Genomic DNA, 20,043 nt, shown 5'->3' on the forward strand with positions numbered 1-20,043 from the left:
ACTGCACGCCCCGCGCCCCCCCCATGCAGAAGCCAGAAAGTTGTTTCTAAGTCAGGAGGCTTCTTGTAAAAGGAAGAGGGGAAGGAGAGGAGGTGGGCGGCGCCATTTTGTACTTGGGCTTGTCTAAAGTGGCGCTGATTATGTTGCAGATCTATTATTCCTGCTTTTTAAGTATAGGAAAAAGGGCTGAGGTCTCATTCCTCTGAAGCTACTTCCTGCTGGAGATGAGCAAAGATATTGAAAAAATAAAAGATTTAGGTGGGGGGGGGGTATTGGTTTCGTGTGGGGAGGCTGTATTCCTCTGGGGAAAGGTCGCTGATCCTGAGGGGCTGATATCCTCCTTGCAGGAACAATTCGGCGACCTTTTGGTTGGTGAAAGCCTGCATACGTTCCTGCAAGAAATTAGAGAAACACCAAAAGAGACAGGGGCCAAAAAGTAGGATAAGACACAGTTAGGGGTCCTAGTAGGGGCATAGGCCAGGGTATCCAAGGGTTCAGTGAAATGGTTTAAGTTGTTTTGGATCACCCGGACTCATTTATGTAATAACAGCATTCCTCCCCCAGGAAGAGGCAGTTGCCTTCCTTCTCGGCTGTGAGGAAGTAAAGGGCCGGACGGTTCTGTAAAGCGACTGTCCACTGTCGCGAGTGAGGTGACCTGTCACTGGAGGGAGGAGATGCTGTCTATGCTTAGTTCTTCTGAGAGTTTTGATAGAATTGAGAGGCAGTAGCAGGGCCCGCTATGCTAGTCCCAGTTGCAGAAAGGATCTCTGCCCCAATTAAAAGGTACAATTAGTGCCCTATGGGAGCGGGGGCACTTCCTGAGAGGGAGGGGCCGAAGTTAGTCCCAGTCCCCTCTGTCTGGAGGGTGATGTCAGGGACGAGCCAAACAAATATGCAAGAAATCGAGTTGGGGGCAGGCAACAGGATAACATAGTTTTACGAAGGAAATATATTCCGGTTTTAGGGCATGTATGAGGAGGGGGTAAGTGAGTGGTAGCGTTTGGTGTTTGTAAGGCAGAGTGTGGGCACGCCCCGCAGAATGCTGACAGTCCCCACTGAGGTGAGATTAAAGTGAAGAGACGTTTGTGGAAACGTTACGGGCTGCATTGACAGGGGCGGGGTGGCCACAAAAAGTTTCTCACGAAGTGGGAGACAGATGAGTAGTACTGCCCAAGTAAGTTGTTGGGAACGGTGCATGTCAGGATTAGTCCTGTACTAAACAATATGAACGACGTGTGTCAGGATTAGTCCTGTACTAAATGGTATGAGCTGTTAGGCTTTATAACAGGAAGGATGGGTACATTGAAAGGTGAGTGGGTGAGCCGTAAGAGATGAGAAGAAAGGAGTTTGTGTACCATGGGTTTTAAGCCTATTAGGTATTTGTTAGTGATGGGGTACTGTGGAACAAAGAGGGGTTCCACCACTTAACAAGGATAGGGGAATGGTGCGTAGCAATGGACGGAGAAGAAGTTTCCCATTCTAGGCATTAACCTTGTCTGAGGGAAAGGGGAAGGTGGATGCCTCAGGGGCCAGGTCTGGGTGCAGCCTGTAACAGGAGCATTGTAGCTGCAGTTCAAGTGTTTAGGGTAAGAGTAGCTTTGAATTTGAAAAGAATGTCCCATCCCAGAAAGGAGGCTGGGCATTGAGGCATTTTTAAGAATTTGTGTGTGAATTGGGTGTGAGGTAGGGTGCAGGAAAGGGGTTGAGTGATCCGTGGGCGGCATTCTGATCCCGTGACCCCTACTATTGTGATAGAGGATGGGGTTGTTGGTCCTGCATACTCAGGAAGGGTAGAGAAAATGGCCCCTGTATCAGTGACAAAAGAGATTGGCTTACCTGCCACGAAGCCAGTTACCGTGGCTTATGTGTGATGATCTCTGTGGGGGCCTCATGCCCTGGGCATCATCAGTCCTCCTGGGCAAAGCCGAGAAGCTCCGGTAGGGATGGCCAGGAAGCCAAAGGCTGTAGGTTGGGGACTGGGCCACTCCCTCTCTGGCGAGTGGCACAGTCAATCCCCCAGTGACCTGGCCATTTGCAGTGAGGATGGGTTATGACAGGCCCATGCTGAGTGGCCCAGTTGACTGCATTTGAAGCAGTTCCTGGGTGGCTTGTCTGTTGAGGCAGCCAGCTTTGGAGTATTTGAGCCTTGGATGGCATTAGCCAGGAGCTAGTATTTGGCCTGATCTCTTTTATAGTTTTTTCGAATATCAGGGGCTGATTGGGTAATGAAATGAGAGTGTAAGAGGGCCATGCCTGCAGGGGAGTTTGGGTCTGTATGTGTGTATTCATGTAAAGACTCAGAGAGGTGGGTTAGGAACTTGCTGGGATTTTCAGTGGGTCTCTGTGTGATCTCTCTAAGCTTGTCATAATTGACTGACTTGTGAGTAGGCTTTTGGAGGCCATGAAGTAGGTGTGTGATCATATTATCCTGGAGATCCCGATCCCCATGGCCAGCCTGGTAGTTCCAATTTGGGTCCATGCAAGGAACAGCAATGGCTCCCACAGGCCTCCTTTTATTTTGAGCATGTACCTGAGCCGCCATCCAGACCTGCTCCCTGTACATGGAGTTGGACAATTCTTTCCATCCCAGCCACTTCACGGAAGGGTTATAAAAAGCTGGAGCTGAGGCAGGGTTATTACCTGGTGAAGGGGGAGAAGGGGAGGGGTTGGGCTGAGGACAAGCATCTCGAGGGCAGGTAGAGGGGAGAGAGAGAAACGTGGAGGGCTGACGGATCAGAAGATTGATACGAGTCTGGAAGGAGAGGTCGAGCATGAGCTAGGAGAATTTGACACATAGGACAGTTTTGGCAGAGAGAAGAACACGTTCAGAGATAGGAAAAGTCCTGAACAAGGAATTTCTATAGCTTTTGCCGTTTTGGTGAGTGTCTAAATTGAGTGCCATCTTGTGGCCACTGGGATCCATTGTAACGAGGCGTTTGAGTTTTAATGTCTCTCCGGAGGCCAACAAATTGGCCAGGAGAAAGCCCAGAGGTGTAGAGTGGCCCAGAGGCATACAGCGCGGAGTACAGTAGAAAAGGGGACGGGATGTTTAGGTTCATTTTCTCCCTGGAGGCCAAGAAATTGGCCAGGAGACGGCCCAAGGGCATAGAGTGTGGAGGTTTGGATCACGAGGATCCCATTTTGAGGGTGAGAAAGGGCAGTCAGTCCTGGTAGAAGAAGCGTGCAAACAAAGAGTGCCCTCTCTGTTGCCCACCTTCTTTTTGAGAGGAAAAAAGCCAAGCAACCACCCAATGAAGTGTCCTTCAATAGCTGGGGGGCACGGGAAGAGTTCCCTCGGCCAGGCGCCTGGGTTTCGTAGAGACCTGAGTCGTAGAGAGAGTAGTCAGGGGAACCGTAGAAGTAGGCAGGACAGACCCACTGACTCACCCTGAATCGAGGACGATGTTGGATGCATTGGTGTGAAACGGCAAAAGGAGAGAGAGTCCCTAGTGTACCTGATTCTGGCAGGTCCGGGAAGGGCGGCCAAGGGTCAATCACCCCCAGAGAGAGAGGATCGTCCACAATGTCGGCCAAAACCCTTCCTGGCACCATAATGAAAGAAAGTGAGCCGAGATGCCGGGTACCGTTCAAGCTTTATTAAAGAAAGAAATCTGCTGGGCTGTGCTCAGAGTGGCAAGAGGGCCCATGGCTACCCTGAAAATGGTGGACAGCCCCAACAATGGGTTTGTGAGAGTTTATATTAGCTTTTGGGCACGAAATGTACAAGGGGGAGGGACCATTAGGTTGATGTAACTGGGTGGAGAACTGTACCGATGCAGAAGCCAGAAAGTTGTTTCTAAGTCAGGAGGCTTCTTGTAAAAGGAAGAGGGGAAGGGGAGGAGGTGGGCGGCACCTCCTCCCCTTGGGCTTGGGCTTGTCTAAAGTGGCGCTGGTTATGTTGCAGATCTATTAATTACCACAATCATGCCAGTTAGCATATCCATTACCTCTCATAGTTGCCTTTCTGTGTGTGTGTGTGGTGAGAACATTTAAGATCTACACTCTTAGCACATTTCAAATATACAATACAGTATTTTTAACGGTACCCACCATCTGTACATTAGATCTCCACAAGTTACTCATTCTGCCTATCTGAAACTTTTTTCTCCAGTGCTTAATGTGTGCCAAACACTTTGCTGGGCGCTGGATTTCCTCTGAAAACTGTGACACAAAGCTAAGGAGGAAGAGATTTTTTGTTTGTTTTTTGCTTTTTGTTTTTGTTCTGTTTTGCTGGGTTTCATGGAATATTTGTGGGGGGAAATGTAAATATTTTGTGTAAACCCGAAGGGCATGGAGCCAGGGCAATTAAACTGAATTTCAGGTGCCTAGAGAATTTAGGATTGACCATCCACCCTAAACCACAGAGCAGTGACTTGTCAGAACTGCAAGGGGCCACAGAGATCATCACAGCCCTCCTTTACATATGAGCAAACAGCTTCTCATGCCCCCACACTGATACAAAGAGAAAGAAAAATTGCTCTTTATTTTAACTGCCTACAATGCCTGTCATCTTCAGACACTGTCTTTTATCAACTGACTATTCAAGTTTGTAACAGAAATTGCAGATTTGTGAAATCCCTCTGGAAGAAGAGTCCCAGGAGTTCTTGTGAAAAGGAACTGCTTATTTGGTGTAGTTAAAAGAATTCTTGTTAGTAGAGTTGGTTACAACCCTTGGGCTATGGGTCTAGAAAAACTGATTGTTTCATATTTTGCACCAGAATAGGGATAGTGAATAAAGTTGGAGTAAGAAAAGGAGAGACTGTGTTTATTTGAGAAAAATATTTTATTGCTTTTAGGAATATCGTTCCTTGATATTACTGTTTATTAACCATATTCATTAAGTTTCAGTATTATAACTTACATAGAACATAGATAAGGGATTTAAAATCAGAGTTCAAAGACCAGTAGATCAATTACTTTCAACTTTGATTTTGCAAGACCCCTGAGGTTCTGACACAGTGTGAAGGTCCGTTGCGAAATGATATATAGAAAGTTAATGTTAGTCAACCCACCTATGAAATAGAGGATGGCAGGGGTTCATAACCCTAAATTCACAGTGAGTTTAGGGCAGGGGACATGATCTCTTTGTAGTTCTGTGATGTGGGTAAGTACATTTTTGTGGAGCAAGGTCTGCAATTTTTATCAGACTCGGAGGGGCCAGTGACTACAAAAAATAGTTAAGAACTGCTGGTATAGAGGTGGTCACTAAATCAAACCATACTTGAAAACAGGAAGGGGATCCCTAAGAGAATATTGATACATAATATTTTATTTAAATGTGTGGCAAGAATTTGAGATAAAACTGACTTTTCCCTTCTTTATAGGCCGAGTGATAGCTACTTTCACATGTTCAGGAGAAAAGGAAGTAAATTTGGCTGTTCAAAATGCAAAGGCTGCCTTTAAAATATGGAGTCAAAAATCTGGCATGGAACGTTGCCGAATCCTTTTGGAGGCTGCCAGGATAATAAGGGTATGTTTTAATTTATCACTTCAAGAAAACTCCTCTTAAATTGCTTTGAGGGTTCTTTGTAATGAGTTGCAGTTAGACTTTGATGCAACATTAGGTTATTACATTTTTATGAAGTGGGAAAACATTTCCACGTGCTCACCTTGGTATGTAAAACAAGCTTTTATTTAGTAATTCCCATCTGGATCTTGGCTCTTGGACATCTCTCCCTTGGCAAGTTTTCTTTTCTGTCTTTGTTTTGAGTTATAATGTACTTTTTGTCATTTGTCTCCTTTCCTTTTTTTTTTTTTTTCCTTTTTGTCTTTTTTCGTGACCGGCAACGGTATCGCAACCCTCGGTGTTGCGCCCGCACCACGCTTAACCAGTGAGCTGACCGGTCTCTATATGGGATCCGAACCCTCGGCGCGAGCGCTGCCGCGCTCCCAAGCGCTGCACTCTACTGAGTGCGCCACTGGGCCGGCCCAGTCTCCTTTCCTTTTTAAAACAGGTTTGTGTACTTGTTTCCTTTTTACTTTTTCTTCTAATGATTCTTTTTTTTTTTTTTTCGTGACCGGCAACGGATCGCAACCCTCAGTGTTGCGCCCGCACCTCGCTCATCCAGTGAGCGGCCGGTCTGTATGTGGGATCCGAACCCTCGGCGGGAGCGCCGCCGCACTTCCCAAGCGGCGCACTGTAGCAGTGCGCCACCGGGCCGGCCCCAATATTCCAGGGTTTAGTAGTGATGGTTACACATTAAAGTAGTTCTTGTTTGTTCACTCTTGAACTAAAGTGGAAGCAGAACTATTTTTCACTATTGCTGGTATAACACCTCTTCATGTTTTGAAATGTTCTATGTTGATTCATCACTTTATTCCACTGATTAGTGAGCTAGTACTTACTTTTTTTTTTTTTTTTTTTAAAGATGACTGGTAAGGGGATCTTAACCCTTGACTTGGTGTTGTCAGCACCATGCTCACGCAGTGAGCAAACCAGCCATCCCTATATGGGATCCGAACCCGTGGCCTTGGTGTTATCAGCACCGCACTCTCCCGAGTGAGCCACAGGCCGGCCCCTAGTACTTACTTTTTTATTTATTTATTTATTTTATTTATTTTTTATTTTTTTAAAAGATGACCGGTAAGGGGATCTTAACCCCTGACTTGGTGTTGTCAGCACCACGCTCACCCAGTGAGCAAACCGGCCATCCCTTATATGGGATCCGAACCTGTGGCCTTGGTGTTATGAGCACGGCACTGTCCCGAGTGAGCCACAGGCCGGCCCGTACTTACTTTTTTATAGCCTAGTTTCCCTCTTGCTGTCTAGAAACAAAATTTCAACTACTCATGGTTGATCATACCTTTGGAAAACTGTTTCGTCTTAATCATGCTCAGTAAATTCAAGAAAGGGGAATAATTTATATCTGGTTTTAGAATTGTTGCTTGTTGTCCTCCTAGATACCCTCTTTGTATTGTCAGTATATTGGGAAGCAAGTTAATTGTTAAAAGGTTGTTTTGGTGAGTATAGAATCAGGAAAAGAGAAGGTGAATTATTGGTTGAAAAGAGAGTTTAATTTAGACCTTGTTTGAACGTAAACAAATGATCCTTTCTGAAGAAACATGTCTATTCATTAATTGTAATATTTATTTAGAATTTACTAACTTCCCCTTTTAGAAGTAAATTCCTCAAGGCAGAGACTGGATTGGTACTCTTTTTCTTAGTAATGAATGCAGAATGAATGAATAAAAGCACTTTACACCTCTGCTCTCTATAGAAATACAACATTTCCAGATCTCTCTATCAAACTGTCCTTTCCTGTATTTCATATGATTTTCATATCCCTACTTTCATCTTTTCTGAGATTTGTACTGTGGATAGATGCTTGTGTTAGTTTCTGTTGCATTCCATTTTGCTTCTGGTCAGCCTTCCTGCTTATCACTTTTAATAAGAGAATGCTCCTTCTTATCAGTTATTCAATTCATCTTTTATTATGTTCTGATAGTCACCCTATTGTTTATTTTAAATTGGGTCCATAATAGCATTGGTCTATTATTTAACATATTCAATTCTTTTATCTTCATTAGGCCAAAGGAAGGCATTATTTAGGCTTTCTTTTAAAGGTCTAATATCCTAAACCTTAAGCTCGTCCCCAACCATCTCTAGAGTCTATCCTTAGTGAGTTGTAGAGGCCAGAACTAGAAACAGTATCTGAAAATAATAGTGCTGAGTATTAGGAAGTATTAGAAAAGAATATGCTACATTTCTTTGGATGAATTAAAGCGATGTGTGTTATAACCTCTTAAATGCCAATTTTGTGTTAGGCTATTTTGTATAACTTCCCTAAGGACTGTTCTTTCTTACCATGTATGCACAAATATGTAGACACATTTATATACATGCACATATAACATTCATTTCTCAAAAGTTCTTTTCTTTTCTTTTCTTTTTTTTTTTTTTAAAAAAAAAGGTGACCGGTAAGGGGATCTCAACCCTTGGCTTGGTGTTGTCAGCACCATGCTCAGCCAGTGAGCAAACCGGCCATCCCTATATAGGATCCTTGGTGTTATCAGCACCGCACTCTACCGAGTGAGCCAGGGGCCGGCCTTCAAAAGTTCTTTTCTCATCTTAAATCTTTATCTTTGTTAATTGTTTAACTTGAGCGGGAAAACAGGGCTGCTATTTAGCAGTAAGCTTTTATCTCTCTTCCAAATGTAATGTTCCCATTCCTTTTATTTTAAGTGTAGGCTGTTTATATTTTTAAAATTGAGCAGCGTATTCTATTTAAACATTAAGTACATTGAGACATATTGTAGTATGTCTTATATCTAGTTTTCTGTTTTACCCAAAGGAACGGAGGGATGAAATTGCCACTGTGGAGACCATCAACAATGGCAAGTCCATCTTTGAGGCCCGTTTGGACATTGACGTTTCCTGGCAGTGCCTGGAGTACTATGCAGGCTTGGCTGGATCCATGGCTGGTAAGCCCTCGCTTGGCCTTCTGTGTCTGGCTGACAGTGAGGCAGAAGAGCAGAGCCTAGTGGTGAAGGGCAAAGATTTTTGAATTGAGACAGGCCTGGGTTAAAGTCCTGGGTTCATCACTTTCTACCTGGGTAGCCCGGGAATTAGTTTATCTTTCCTTATCTAAACTTAAGATAAAATCCCTACCTTCTTGTGTTGTTTTAAGTATTAAATGAGGTAATGCATGTAAAGCACCTAGCATGGTATCTGAGCTTTAGACCAAGTTGCTGAAAAACAAGTTCTAACAAGAATTAGCATATCATCTTTACCAGTTTCACCTATTTAGCCAAAAATTCTTTGACTATTTATAAAGTTTATGACAATTCATACTGGATATTGCTTGGACCCAGGAGGGCTGTGGGAGCCAGAAGTCTGAGGTTTTAGGGTCCTCAGAATCTTCCCCTGCTGCCAAGTCTTCCCCTCAGTTTTGTTTCATTTCATCTAAGTTATTTAATGGAGGCTCAGTAAGTGTTTAGAAAATTAAATTAAGTTGAAGGAACAAGTGTTTGAAGGATAGGTAGGATTGTCTTTGTGGAGAGAAAATGTGGAAGCCAGTGTCAGAATGACTAGAATGGATCGAGGAACGGAGACAGGGCAAGCTTGGTGTATTGGAGCAGTGAGGAGACTGGTCTGACTGGATTACAAGTCAGACTGGTATGCTTGTGCAGGTACTGGTGAAATAGGGAGCACAGACCTGCATTCTTCTTTACTCCTCTGCTTTCCGTAGGTGAACATATCCAGCTCCCAGGCGGATCCTTTGGTTACACCAGAAGAGAACCACTCGGGGTATGTGTGGGAATAGGAGCATGGAACTACCCCTTTCAGATTGCCTGTTGGAAGTCTGCTCCAGCTTTAGCTTGTGGTAAGAATGAATTATTCTTCCACATGTGAGCTATCTGTTCTCTCCCATTCTCTACCCCTTGCCTCTCCATAAATACACATTTCAAAACAGAGAGGGCCTGATCTGGGATATTCACAGCCTCAGAAGGCATGGTTCCATTCCTTCCTTGCCTTGCCATTCCAGGAGCTTACAGTGTAGGTGGCACATATAGATCGTGTCTAGATATTCCCATTTTTTTATTTATCTTAACTTTTTTTGCATATAGAAGGAAGAAAGTTAATTTTTCCTGTTGAATTAGATTTGTGGTACTCATGAGTTCTCTTCCTTTCTGGACAAGAATTTCTAGGTAGGAGGAGCACTTAGGAGTTTAACTTTATTTAGGAAGCAGAAGATAAACTTCCTTCTTCATTTGCATCTTAAGAGGGATGATAATCAAAGCTTCCATCAGAGAAGCTTTGGCTGATTGACTTAAAAACAGTTTTCTATACTATTTTTTTAGGCGGGGAGCAGCTGGTTTTTACAGGGAATTTATACTATTTTTCCTTTTTTTTAAAAGATGACAGGTAAGGGGATCTTAACCCCTGACTTGGTTTTGTCAGCACCACGCTCTCCCAAGTGAGCTAACCGGCCATCCCTATATAGGGATCCCAATCCGTGGCCTTGGCGTTATCAGCACCACACTCTCCCAAGTGAGCCATAGGCCAGCCCTAGGGAACTTGTACTATTTAAAGAGAGTAATCTGTGGGAAAAGAAGACTTACTATATCTTAGAAAAAACCATAATTTAAAAAAGCATTATTAGATGATTGTATTGAAATACAGCTTTTGTTCTGTTCCTATTGTGTGTTCTTGTTTTAGTATATTCCTGCCTGAGAGGCAGCTGTAATAGAGGAGAAATAGTGTCAACATTAAGTCACTAACTTTGGGGATTCTCATCAAAATGAACCTTTCCGGCCTTCAATTTCAACTTTTATAAAATAGGACTAATCATACTTACTTCATGCTACTGTTGAAAGTATTAAATGCATGAGATAATATATGTGAAAAGGCCCAGATTTGCAAGTGGAAGGTATTATTGTTTGAGACTGGGTGAGTGTATGGTTTGGAGTCTGTTTAATGAGAGAAACTTAGAGAAGGACAAGATATGTTTACTTATTAATAACATTTTTGTCTAGGATTTGATGGATGAGTAGGAAACAGTTGGAGTTGTTCTTGAATTGTCCCCTAGTCTTGTCCTCAGAGGATCTTAAGTCTTTTTGTGTTTATGTCTTGGGTTTGTACAGGTAACGCCATGATCTTTAAACCTTCTCCCTTCACGCCTGTTTCTGTATTGCTACTGGCTGAAATCTATACTGAAGCTGGGATGCCTCCTGGGCTCTTCAATGTGGTGCAAGGAGGGGCCACCACAGGCCAGTTTCTGTGTCAGCATCGTGATGTGGCCAAAATCTCCTTTACTGGAAGTGTGCCCACTGGTGCAAAGGTGACTATAAAACTAGTATGGTTTAATATAAATGGCATCTAGATATGGCAAAATATACTACCCATAGTATATTTTGGAGGCTTCTCTTCTGATTTTACCTAGCTCGTATTAGGAATGGGACAGGAGATTTTATTGGTGAAAGATCTGAAGCTTCCTGTAAAAGTGTGAAGGGGGAGGGGTGCACACATGGGCTAACTTGTGTTAAGCCACGTGGGGGTCGAAGTCATCATCTCTGCCTGAGGAGGTGATGTGTCTGAGTGGGCAGGGACCTGGACTGCCACTTGTATTGTTTAGTGATTTAATTTCATGTGTAGAAGGAAGGGTATTTTCTCAGGTTCACATTCATTATTTTGATCTTAAATTGTGTTCTTAGCTCTGTCAGCCTTAAACACAATAACACTAACACAAAAGAATTTCTACCTGTGAATTGACAATATATTTTTGGATGAATTCCCTCTTCAGAATGTGAAGTGCAGTTTATGAACCCTGTTCAGTTTTCTGGAAAAGAATATTTTAACTAGACAAAGGGCAGAGTATATTGATGATAATAGGGCTGCAGGTCATACTCAGTTCAAGATGACTTTGTAGGCTCAGGGTCTAGTTGGCTTTTATGCAGTCTAACTGTTAAACAACTTTTGGATGCTTTGTTCTTATTCTGTAAGATCATGGAGATGTCAGCGAAAGGGATCAAGCTGGTTACCTTGGAACTTGGAGGCAAATCTCCACTCATCATCTTCTCAGATTGTGATATGGACAATGCTGTGAAGGGGGCACTGATGGCCAACTTCCTCACACAAGGCGAGGTATGCACCTGTCCCTGGAAAAGGGGTCAAAGGAATCTCTACCCCATCATCTAACAGCATGTTTTAAAACTTTTATTTTGAAATACTTTCAGACTTACAGAAAAGTTGCACAAGTAGTACAAAGACTTCCCATGTACCTTTGAACCAGATTCCTCAAATATTAGTAACTTATTTATTTTTAAAGCTTTAAGATTAAATATTAGCATTTTAATGCATTTACTTTATTATTCTCTTTATCTCTATATACATATGCATATTATTGTTTCTCTGAACTTTTTGAGAAGTTGTAGACATAAGGCCTTTAACCTCTAAATATGTCTGTGTTCCTAAAAACAAGCACATTCTCTTACATAAGCACAGCACACTTTGTAAAATCAACAAATTAACACTGATACAGTACTATTACTCAATCTGTAACCCTTATTCAGATCTCACCATTCATTTGACTAATGTCCTCTTAGCAAAAGAAAACAAAATTTTTCCTGGTCCGGGACCCAGTCAAGGATGATGCATTGCATTTAGTTGTCTTGTCTTTAGTCTCCTGAATTGGGAACAGTTCTTTAGTTACTCTTATCTTTCAGGACCTTAACATTTTTGAAGAGTACAGGCTGTTTATTTTGTAGAATGTCCCTCACTTTGGGTCTGTCTAATGTTTCCTGTTAATTAGATTAATTTTATGCATTTTGGCAAAAAATACTACAAACATGACATTGTGTCCTTCTCAGTGGTGATTTAACTTAGATCACTTGCTTAAGGTGGGTCTTCACTCTAAAGTTACTGTTTTTACTTTGTGGTTAATAAGTATCTTGTAGGAGATATTTTGAGACTATCCTGTTCCTCATCAAACTTTCACCCAATAGTTGTATCACCCACTGATGATTCCTCCTGAAAAACAGTTTTTTTATGGTGCTTGCCAAATGGTAGTTTTCTAATTTCATCATTCCTTATACGTTTATTAGTTTACCTTCTACTGTAAGAAAGAACTTTCCCTTTTCCCCTGTTTATTTTTCATTCACTTATTTATATCAGTATGGGTCCATGGATTCTTATTTCATTCTATGGGTCCTAATCCGTTACTATCATTATTCATTTTGATACTCAGATAATTGCAGATTTAGCAGGTGGGAGCCCCTTTTTGTGGTATGTTCTCATTATTCTTTTTTTTTTTTTTTCTAAAAGATGACCGGTAAGGGGATCTTAACCCTTGACTTGGTGTTGTCAGCACCACGCTCAGCCAGTGAGCGAACTGGCCATTCCTATATGGGATCCGAACCCGTGGCCTTGGTGTTATCAGCACCGCACTCTACCGAGTGAGCCACGGGCCAGCCCCAAGTATGTTCTCATTATTCTTGGAGCACTTCATTGGCACAGCAAGGTGTTCTAGACTCATCTTGTACTTTCCCTGGCCAACCTCTGGAATCAGCCATTTTTCTAAGAAGCTCTGGTTCCATTTAGTAGTTGTATTAGTTTGTTTCTGTTGCTTATAACAAAATACTGTGAAGTGGGTGATGTATAAGAAAATGAAATTTATTGCTTACAGTTTGGGAAGTTAGGAAGTCCAAAGTCCAGGAAACACATCTGGTGAGGGTCTTTTCTGTTGGTGACCCTCCAGCAAGCAACACAGGGGTCTTACATGGTAGAAAATGGTGGAGCAGAGAGAGAAATTCTCATGTGCTCTCCTTTTTTTTTTTTTTTTTCCTTTTTGTCTTTTTTTACTGACCGGTAACGGGATTGCAACCCTCCGTGTCGCGCCCGTACCAGGGACCGGCAACGGGATCACAACCCTCGGTGTTGCGCCCGCACCGCGCTCAGCCAGTGAGCAGGAACCGGTCTCCACATGGGATCCGAACCCTCGGCGGGAGCGCCGCCACACTCCCAAGCGGCGCACTCTCCAGTGCGCCACCGGGCCGGCCCGTGCTCTCCTTTTAAAGCCCTCAGAACCACACCTCTGACCACCATTATTAATCCATTCACTACAGCATGGTCCTACAATCTAATCACCTCTTCATAGCCCCACCTTTTGATTACCATAATAGGATTTCCCACCCTCAACAGTAACAGTGTGGATTAAGCTTCAGTGAGGTTGGGGAGGAATTCAAACTACAGCAAAGCAGGTGATTGAAGCCAACAATTGGAGCTTTCCTCGGCTGTCTCCATGATGGTGTCACTGCTCCTGGGGTCCCCTCCCAGCAAACATGGGATGTCCCAGGGATACAAACCCAAACCAGTCCATATCTTCCTGGAAGCCAAGACATGCTACAGGACCTGGAGTTGCATGCCGATGGTCTACAGTGAATAAACTAAAGAAGTGAGAAAGTAAACCGTGTCTCAGAGGGGAAAAATTGGAGTGGTGGTCCTACCAGAAGAACTGTGAATCCAAAGGGGTCAGAACAGACTACAGGACTGAGCTTAGCTGAAGGTGGACAGTAGACTGGTATAACTTCACTTCAAACCAGCAGGCAAGGTTTTTAAACATGGGCCAAAATCAAATTATAATTCACTGAGATTTTCCATGATAATTAGACTTCCATGTTTTTTGTTAGACATCTGAAATAGCTTCATTTTATATTTTGGTTTTTTGTACCTGTCATAGTATTCCCTAACATAAGCTATGTATACAAAGCTCAAAATAAAGGAATAATAATATATCAGTATTCAAAATTAAACACTGCAGCAATACTTAGCCAATAACAATTAATAATCAAACATGAAAAAAGAAAGGATAAAACTTTCATATGTTAGGAATTTACTTTTAATGAAGTACATTTTCTGTCCACTCAAATAAAGCAGCATAAGTCAGTTGATCATAAATTATGAATGCTGACCATTAGAGTAGGTGCTATCCTTTCATTATGCAAAATAAAACAATTATAGCAGAGTGTTTCCATGTGGAAAAAAAAAATCACTAACACTTCATGTTTGTCCCTGTCATTTTAATCAGTTTGAGAATAAGGCCTAAATTGGACAATATCTTATTCATTAATTTTTTCTTCTATCTGCTCTACATGGCAGATGCTCATGACTTCCTCTGTGTAAATTAGTAATTTAGGGCAAAAAAGGAGAGTATAGCTCTTTATTCTCATCATGTTGGTATTTGCCATAAGCCCGGGTTCAGAACTGGGTTTGGTTTATGGGATGTTGCATTCTCCTCTCTCCACCCCCATCTCTTCCCCAACAAAGTTGGTATGGTTTAACACTGTATTTTTATCTTAATTGGTTTACCACCCCTCAGAGCGTGCTGAAGGGACCCAAGCCTCCAGGGAATACTTGGCACCCAGCCTGCCAACATTTGAAGCCTTCAAACCTGGCTTAACTTCTCTCTAGAGGGCCTTTTTTTTTTTTTTGTCTTTTTTCATGTCCGGCAACGGATCGCAACCCTCAGTGTCGCGCCCGTACCGGACCGGGACCGGAACCCTCGGTGTTGCGCCTTTGTCTTTAGCTTGAGGTTATAGTCAAAATACTGTGTTCAAAAGTCACTTGGGTCAATTTTCCCCTTTCTCCAACTTCAGTATGGTTATGATATTCATTTAAAATAATATTCATTTGTTTCTGTTTGTATTTCATTTGGTTTTACATTTGTCACCTCTCCCAGGGTGACAGAGATGCAAAGGATTACTCAAAGCCCATTTCTCCAGAGGAGTGAGAGGCCCAGAAGGGGTTAATTCCCAGGAACAATTTCTTCAAGAGAGAAGAATTCCTAGGAAATAACCCCGAATTAGGTTTTCTCTCCGTTTTTATTCTCCAGGCCGGAAAGTTACAGAAAAGGAACATAGGTGGTTACAAAAAGAACAATGAGATATTCATCATGGCAACAATCATTAGGCTTAGCTGCACCAAGGGCATCTGCCCTTAGAGCAAGCATTTTTGCTGTTACAATTTTTTTATCTACAACACTTTAGTCCGGGGAAAGTTTTCTGTTTTCCCAAGCTTAGCATTTCTATGTGCAATACTAAAAAGTTAGGCTATGTTTATTAATGTTAGTATCCTCCACATATATTCCTCCATCCTTGCTGATTTTAAAAATTTATTTTATTTTTATTTTTTTTCTAAAGATGACCGGTAAGGGGATCTTAACCCTTGACTTGGTGTTGTCAGCACCACGCTCAGCCAGTGAGTGAACCGGCCATCCCTATGTGGGATCCGAACCCGGGGCCTTGGTGTTATCAGCACCGCACTCTCCCGAGTGAGCCACGGGCCGGCCCTTAAAAATTTATTTTGATTGGAGAAAACACTAACGTGGTTCTGATTATCAGAATTTTACAAAAAGGTGCACTCAGAAGAGTTACTCCTCCCCATATCTTCTACCCTGTTGCCATTACCTCCCTCCCACCTACTCCTTCCTGTCCCCTCTAGGTAGCCAGTCAAATTTGTTTCTGGTTTTTCCTTCTCCTATTTCTTTTTGCACAAATGAACAGATCAGGTACTTGTATATTTCTGACTGAAACTCTGTACTCATTAAATGATAACCCTCTATACCTCCCTCCACTCATTCCCTGGTAACCACTATTCTACTTTCTGCTTCTATGAATTTGATTATTCTAGGTACCTCTTATAAGTGGAATCATGCAATATGTATTCTTTTATGTCTGGTTTGTTTCACTTAGTATAATGTCTTGAAGGTTCATCCATGTTGCAGCATGTGCCAGAATTTCTTCTCTTTTTATTTTTCTGGGTTTTTTTTGTGGCTGGCCAGTATAGGGATCCGAACCCATGACCTTGGTGTTACCAGCACCGTGTTCTCCCAAGTGAGCTAACCAGCCAGCCCAAATTTCTTCCCTTTTTAAGGCTAAATAATATTCCATTGTGTTTGTATATACACCATGTTTTGTTTATCCATTCTTTCATTGATGGATGCTTGGATTGTTTCCACCTTTTGGCTATTGTGAATAATGTTGCTATGAACATTGATGTAGAAGTCCATGCTTTCAGTTATTTTGTGTGTATAGCCAGAATTGGAATCACTGGATCATGTAGTAATTCAGTTTTTAAGTTTTTGAGGTACCACTATACTGTTTTCCACAACAGCTACACCATTTGATATTCCCATAAGCAGTGCACAAGGTTTCCAATTCCTCCACATCCTTGCCAACATGTGTTATTTTCTATTTCTGTTTTTTGTTGTTGTTGTTTTTTGATAATAGTCATCCTAATGAGTGTGAAGTGGTATCTCACTGTTTGTTTTAATTTACCTAATGATTAGTAATGTAGAATGCATATGTAATTTTATAAGATATTGCCAAATTTCCCTCCAAAAGAAAATGTTGCATTCCTCGTAAGAATGTATGAGTCCTTTTTCCCTAATACCCTCTTTTAATGGAATGTGTTGTCATGATTTTAAATTTTCACCAGATAGAAGAGCAATGGTCAGTGTAGTATTAATTTGAATTCTCTAATTATGGGTGAGATAGAACATCTTTTGTAGGCTTAAGACTCTGTGTGTGTGTGTGTGTGTGTGTGTCTGTGTGTGTGCGCGCGCGCGCGCGCGTTAATCATTTTTCTATTGGAATTTTTATCTTTCCCCCAATTTTTTAATGGAGTGGTTTTTTTTTCCCTTTTTCATATATGAGAAAGTTCACACTTTTTGGTGTATTGTACTATGAGATTTGGTTTTCTCTCAATTTTTTTTTTTTTTTTTTTTAATGGATGGCTGGCATGGGGATCCAAACCCTTGACTTTGGTGTTATAACAACTGCTTTAACCACCTGAGCAAACTGACCAGTTCCCCTCAATTTTTAAATGTTAGTAATGACAGCCTTTTATCTGAGATAAATGTTGCAAATATTTTCTTCTAGTCTTTCAAAATTATCTTAGTTTAGGGTATTTGCCATGCAGAATATTTTTATTTTTATGTAGTCAGATTTATCGATTTTTTTCTTTCATTGACTCTAGATTTTGAGTAATAGTTAGAAAATCTTTTTCTACACCTTGGTTATAGAGGAATTACCTGTATTTTCTCCTAGTTATAGTATGTTTCCATATTTTATATTTTGTTTCCTGGTACATTTTGAGTTTATTTTTGTGTATCATATGAGATATGTATCTCATTTTATCTTTTCCACATGGCTAACCATTTGTTCTAGCATCATTTATTTAGCGTATCTTTGTCCCAGTGGATTAAGATTCCACCTTTATCGGGAACTAAATTTCCAAGAGCACTTGGATCTATTTTTGGACTTTCTTTTCTGTTCTACTGTTCTTACAGCATTTGAACAGTACTTACATTCATTTCTATGGGAGGGTCTAAATAGTGACTGATTTTGCAGACTCATATTTACCGAAATGCTTAATTTTTAAAATTAGGTTTTAGACTGCGGTTCTTAATCTATTTTTACTTTTCAATCCCCTCCCACTGTCACCTCCCACTCTTAAAATATACAGCCAAATCGAGCAGCTGTTTTAAGGAAGTAGGAGAGGTCCTTTGGGTCATTTGGATCTATTAATGGCTTTAAGAAAATTTAAACAAGCAAAATAAGAGCTAACTTTTATCTCGAAGGACAGATTATGCTTATGGGATGGTATGTCCACAAATAAATATGTGATCATTCCTACTCAGTATGGGGACAATTTTTAGAAATAGAAATATCCTTTAAAAAATTTTTGTGGTGCCTCTTTTAAGTTTAAAGCTATTATATTATTTTTCTTTTTCCCTTTTCCTTTCTGTGTGTCTGTGTGTGTGCGCGCGCGCGTTAATCATTTTTCTATTGGAATTTTTATCTTTCCCCCAATTTTTTAATGGAGTGGTTTTTTTTTCCCTTTTTCATATATGAGAAAGTTCACACTTTTTGGTGTATTGTACTATGAGATNATGGGTGAGATAGAACATCTTTTGTAGGCTTAAGACTCTGTGTGTGTGTGTGTGTGTGTGTGTCTGTGTGTGTGCGCGCGCGCGCGCGCGTTAATCATTTTTCTATTGGAATTTTTATCTTTCCCCCAATTTTTTAATGGAGTGGTTTTTTTCCCTTTTTCATATATGAGAAAGTTCACACTTTTTGGTGTATTGTACTATGAGATTTGGTTTTCCCCCAATTTTTTAATGGAGTGGTTTTTTTCCCTTTTTCATATATGAGAAAGTTCACACTTTTTGGTGTATTGTACTATGAGATTTGGTTTTCTCTCAATTTTTTTTTTTTTTTTTTTTAATGGATGGCTGGCATGGGGATCCAAACCCTTGACTTTGGTGTTATAACAACTGCTTTAACCACCTGAGCAAACTGACCAGTTCCCCTCAATTTTTAAATGTTAGTAATGACAGCCTTTTATCTGAGATAAATGTTGCAAATATTTTCTTCTAGTCTTTCAAAATTATCTTAGTTTAGGGTATTTGCCATGCAGAATATTTTTATTTTTATGTAGTCAGATTTATCGATTTTTTTCTTTCATTGACTCTAGATTTTGAGTAATAGTTAGAAAATCTTTTTCTACACCTTGGTTATAGAGGAATTACCTGTATTTTCTCCTAGTTATAGTATGTTTCCATATTTTATATTTTGTTTCCTGGTACATTTTGAGTTTATTTTTGTGTATCATATGAGATATGTATCTCATTTTATCTTTTCCACATGGCTAACCATTTGTTCTAGCATCATTTATTTAGCGTATCTTTGTCCCAGTGGATTAAGATTCCACCTTTATCGGGAACTAAATTTCCAAGAGCACTTGGATCTATTTTTGGACTTTCTTTTCTGTTCTACTGTTCTTACAGCATTTGAACAGTACTTACATTCATTTCTATGGGAGGGTCTAAATAGTGACTGATTTTGCAGACTCATATTTACCGAAATGCTTAATTTTTAAAATTAGGTTTTAGACTGCGGTTCTTAATCTATTTTTACTTTTCAATCCCCTCCCACTGTCACCTCCCACTCTTAAAATATACAGCCAAATCGAGCAGCTGTTTTAAGGAAGTAGGAGAGGTCCTTTGGGTCATTTGGATCTATTAATGGCTTTAAGAAAATTTAAACAAGCAAAATAAGAGCTAACTTTTATCTCGAAGGACAGATTATGCTTATGGGATGGTATGTCCACAAATAAATATGTGATCATTCCTACTCAGTATGGGGACAATTTTTAGAAATAGAAATATCCTTTAAAAAATTTTTGTGGTGCCTCTTTTAAGTTTAAAGCTATTATATTATTTTTCTTTTTCCCTTTTCCTTTTTTCCTTTACACACATATAAATTTGTGTCTTGTGTCTGTCCTTTAGGTTTGCTGTAATGGCACAAGAGTATTTGTGCAAAAGGAAATTCTTGATAAATTTACAGAGGAAGTGGTGAAACAGACCCAAAAGATAAAAATTGGAGATCCCCTTCTGGAAGATACAAGGATGGGTCCGCTCATAAACCGACCACACCTGGAGCGAGTCCTTGGGTTTCTTAAACTGGCAAAAGAGCAGGTGAGAGGGCTGGCCCGGTGGCGCACTGGATAGTGCGCCGCTTGGAAAGCGCGGCGGCGCTCCCGCC

General features: G+C 41.0%; 1 protein-coding gene across 1 annotated transcript in view; it reads left to right on the forward strand.

Moving 5' to 3' along the window:
* ALDH9A1 (aldehyde dehydrogenase 9 family, member A1) overlaps positions 1-20,043 on the forward strand; it is a 37,273-nt gene that overhangs the window by 7,412 nt on the left and 9,818 nt on the right. The window contains exons 2-7 of the mRNA XM_008578683.1: positions 5,325-5,470; positions 8,292-8,421; positions 9,189-9,323; positions 10,585-10,781; positions 11,444-11,584; positions 19,788-19,976. Coding sequence (XP_008576905.1) covers positions 5,325-5,470; positions 8,292-8,421; positions 9,189-9,323; positions 10,585-10,781; positions 11,444-11,584; positions 19,788-19,976 — 938 coding nt within the window. The remainder of the gene's footprint in view (positions 1-5,324; positions 5,471-8,291; positions 8,422-9,188; positions 9,324-10,584; positions 10,782-11,443; positions 11,585-19,787; positions 19,977-20,043) is intronic.

Source organism: Galeopterus variegatus, unplaced genomic scaffold (genome assembly GCF_000696425.1).
Source record: "Galeopterus variegatus unplaced genomic scaffold, G_variegatus-3.0.2 Scaffold1742, whole genome shotgun sequence".
Taxonomy (NCBI): domain Eukaryota; kingdom Metazoa; phylum Chordata; class Mammalia; order Dermoptera; family Cynocephalidae; genus Galeopterus; species Galeopterus variegatus.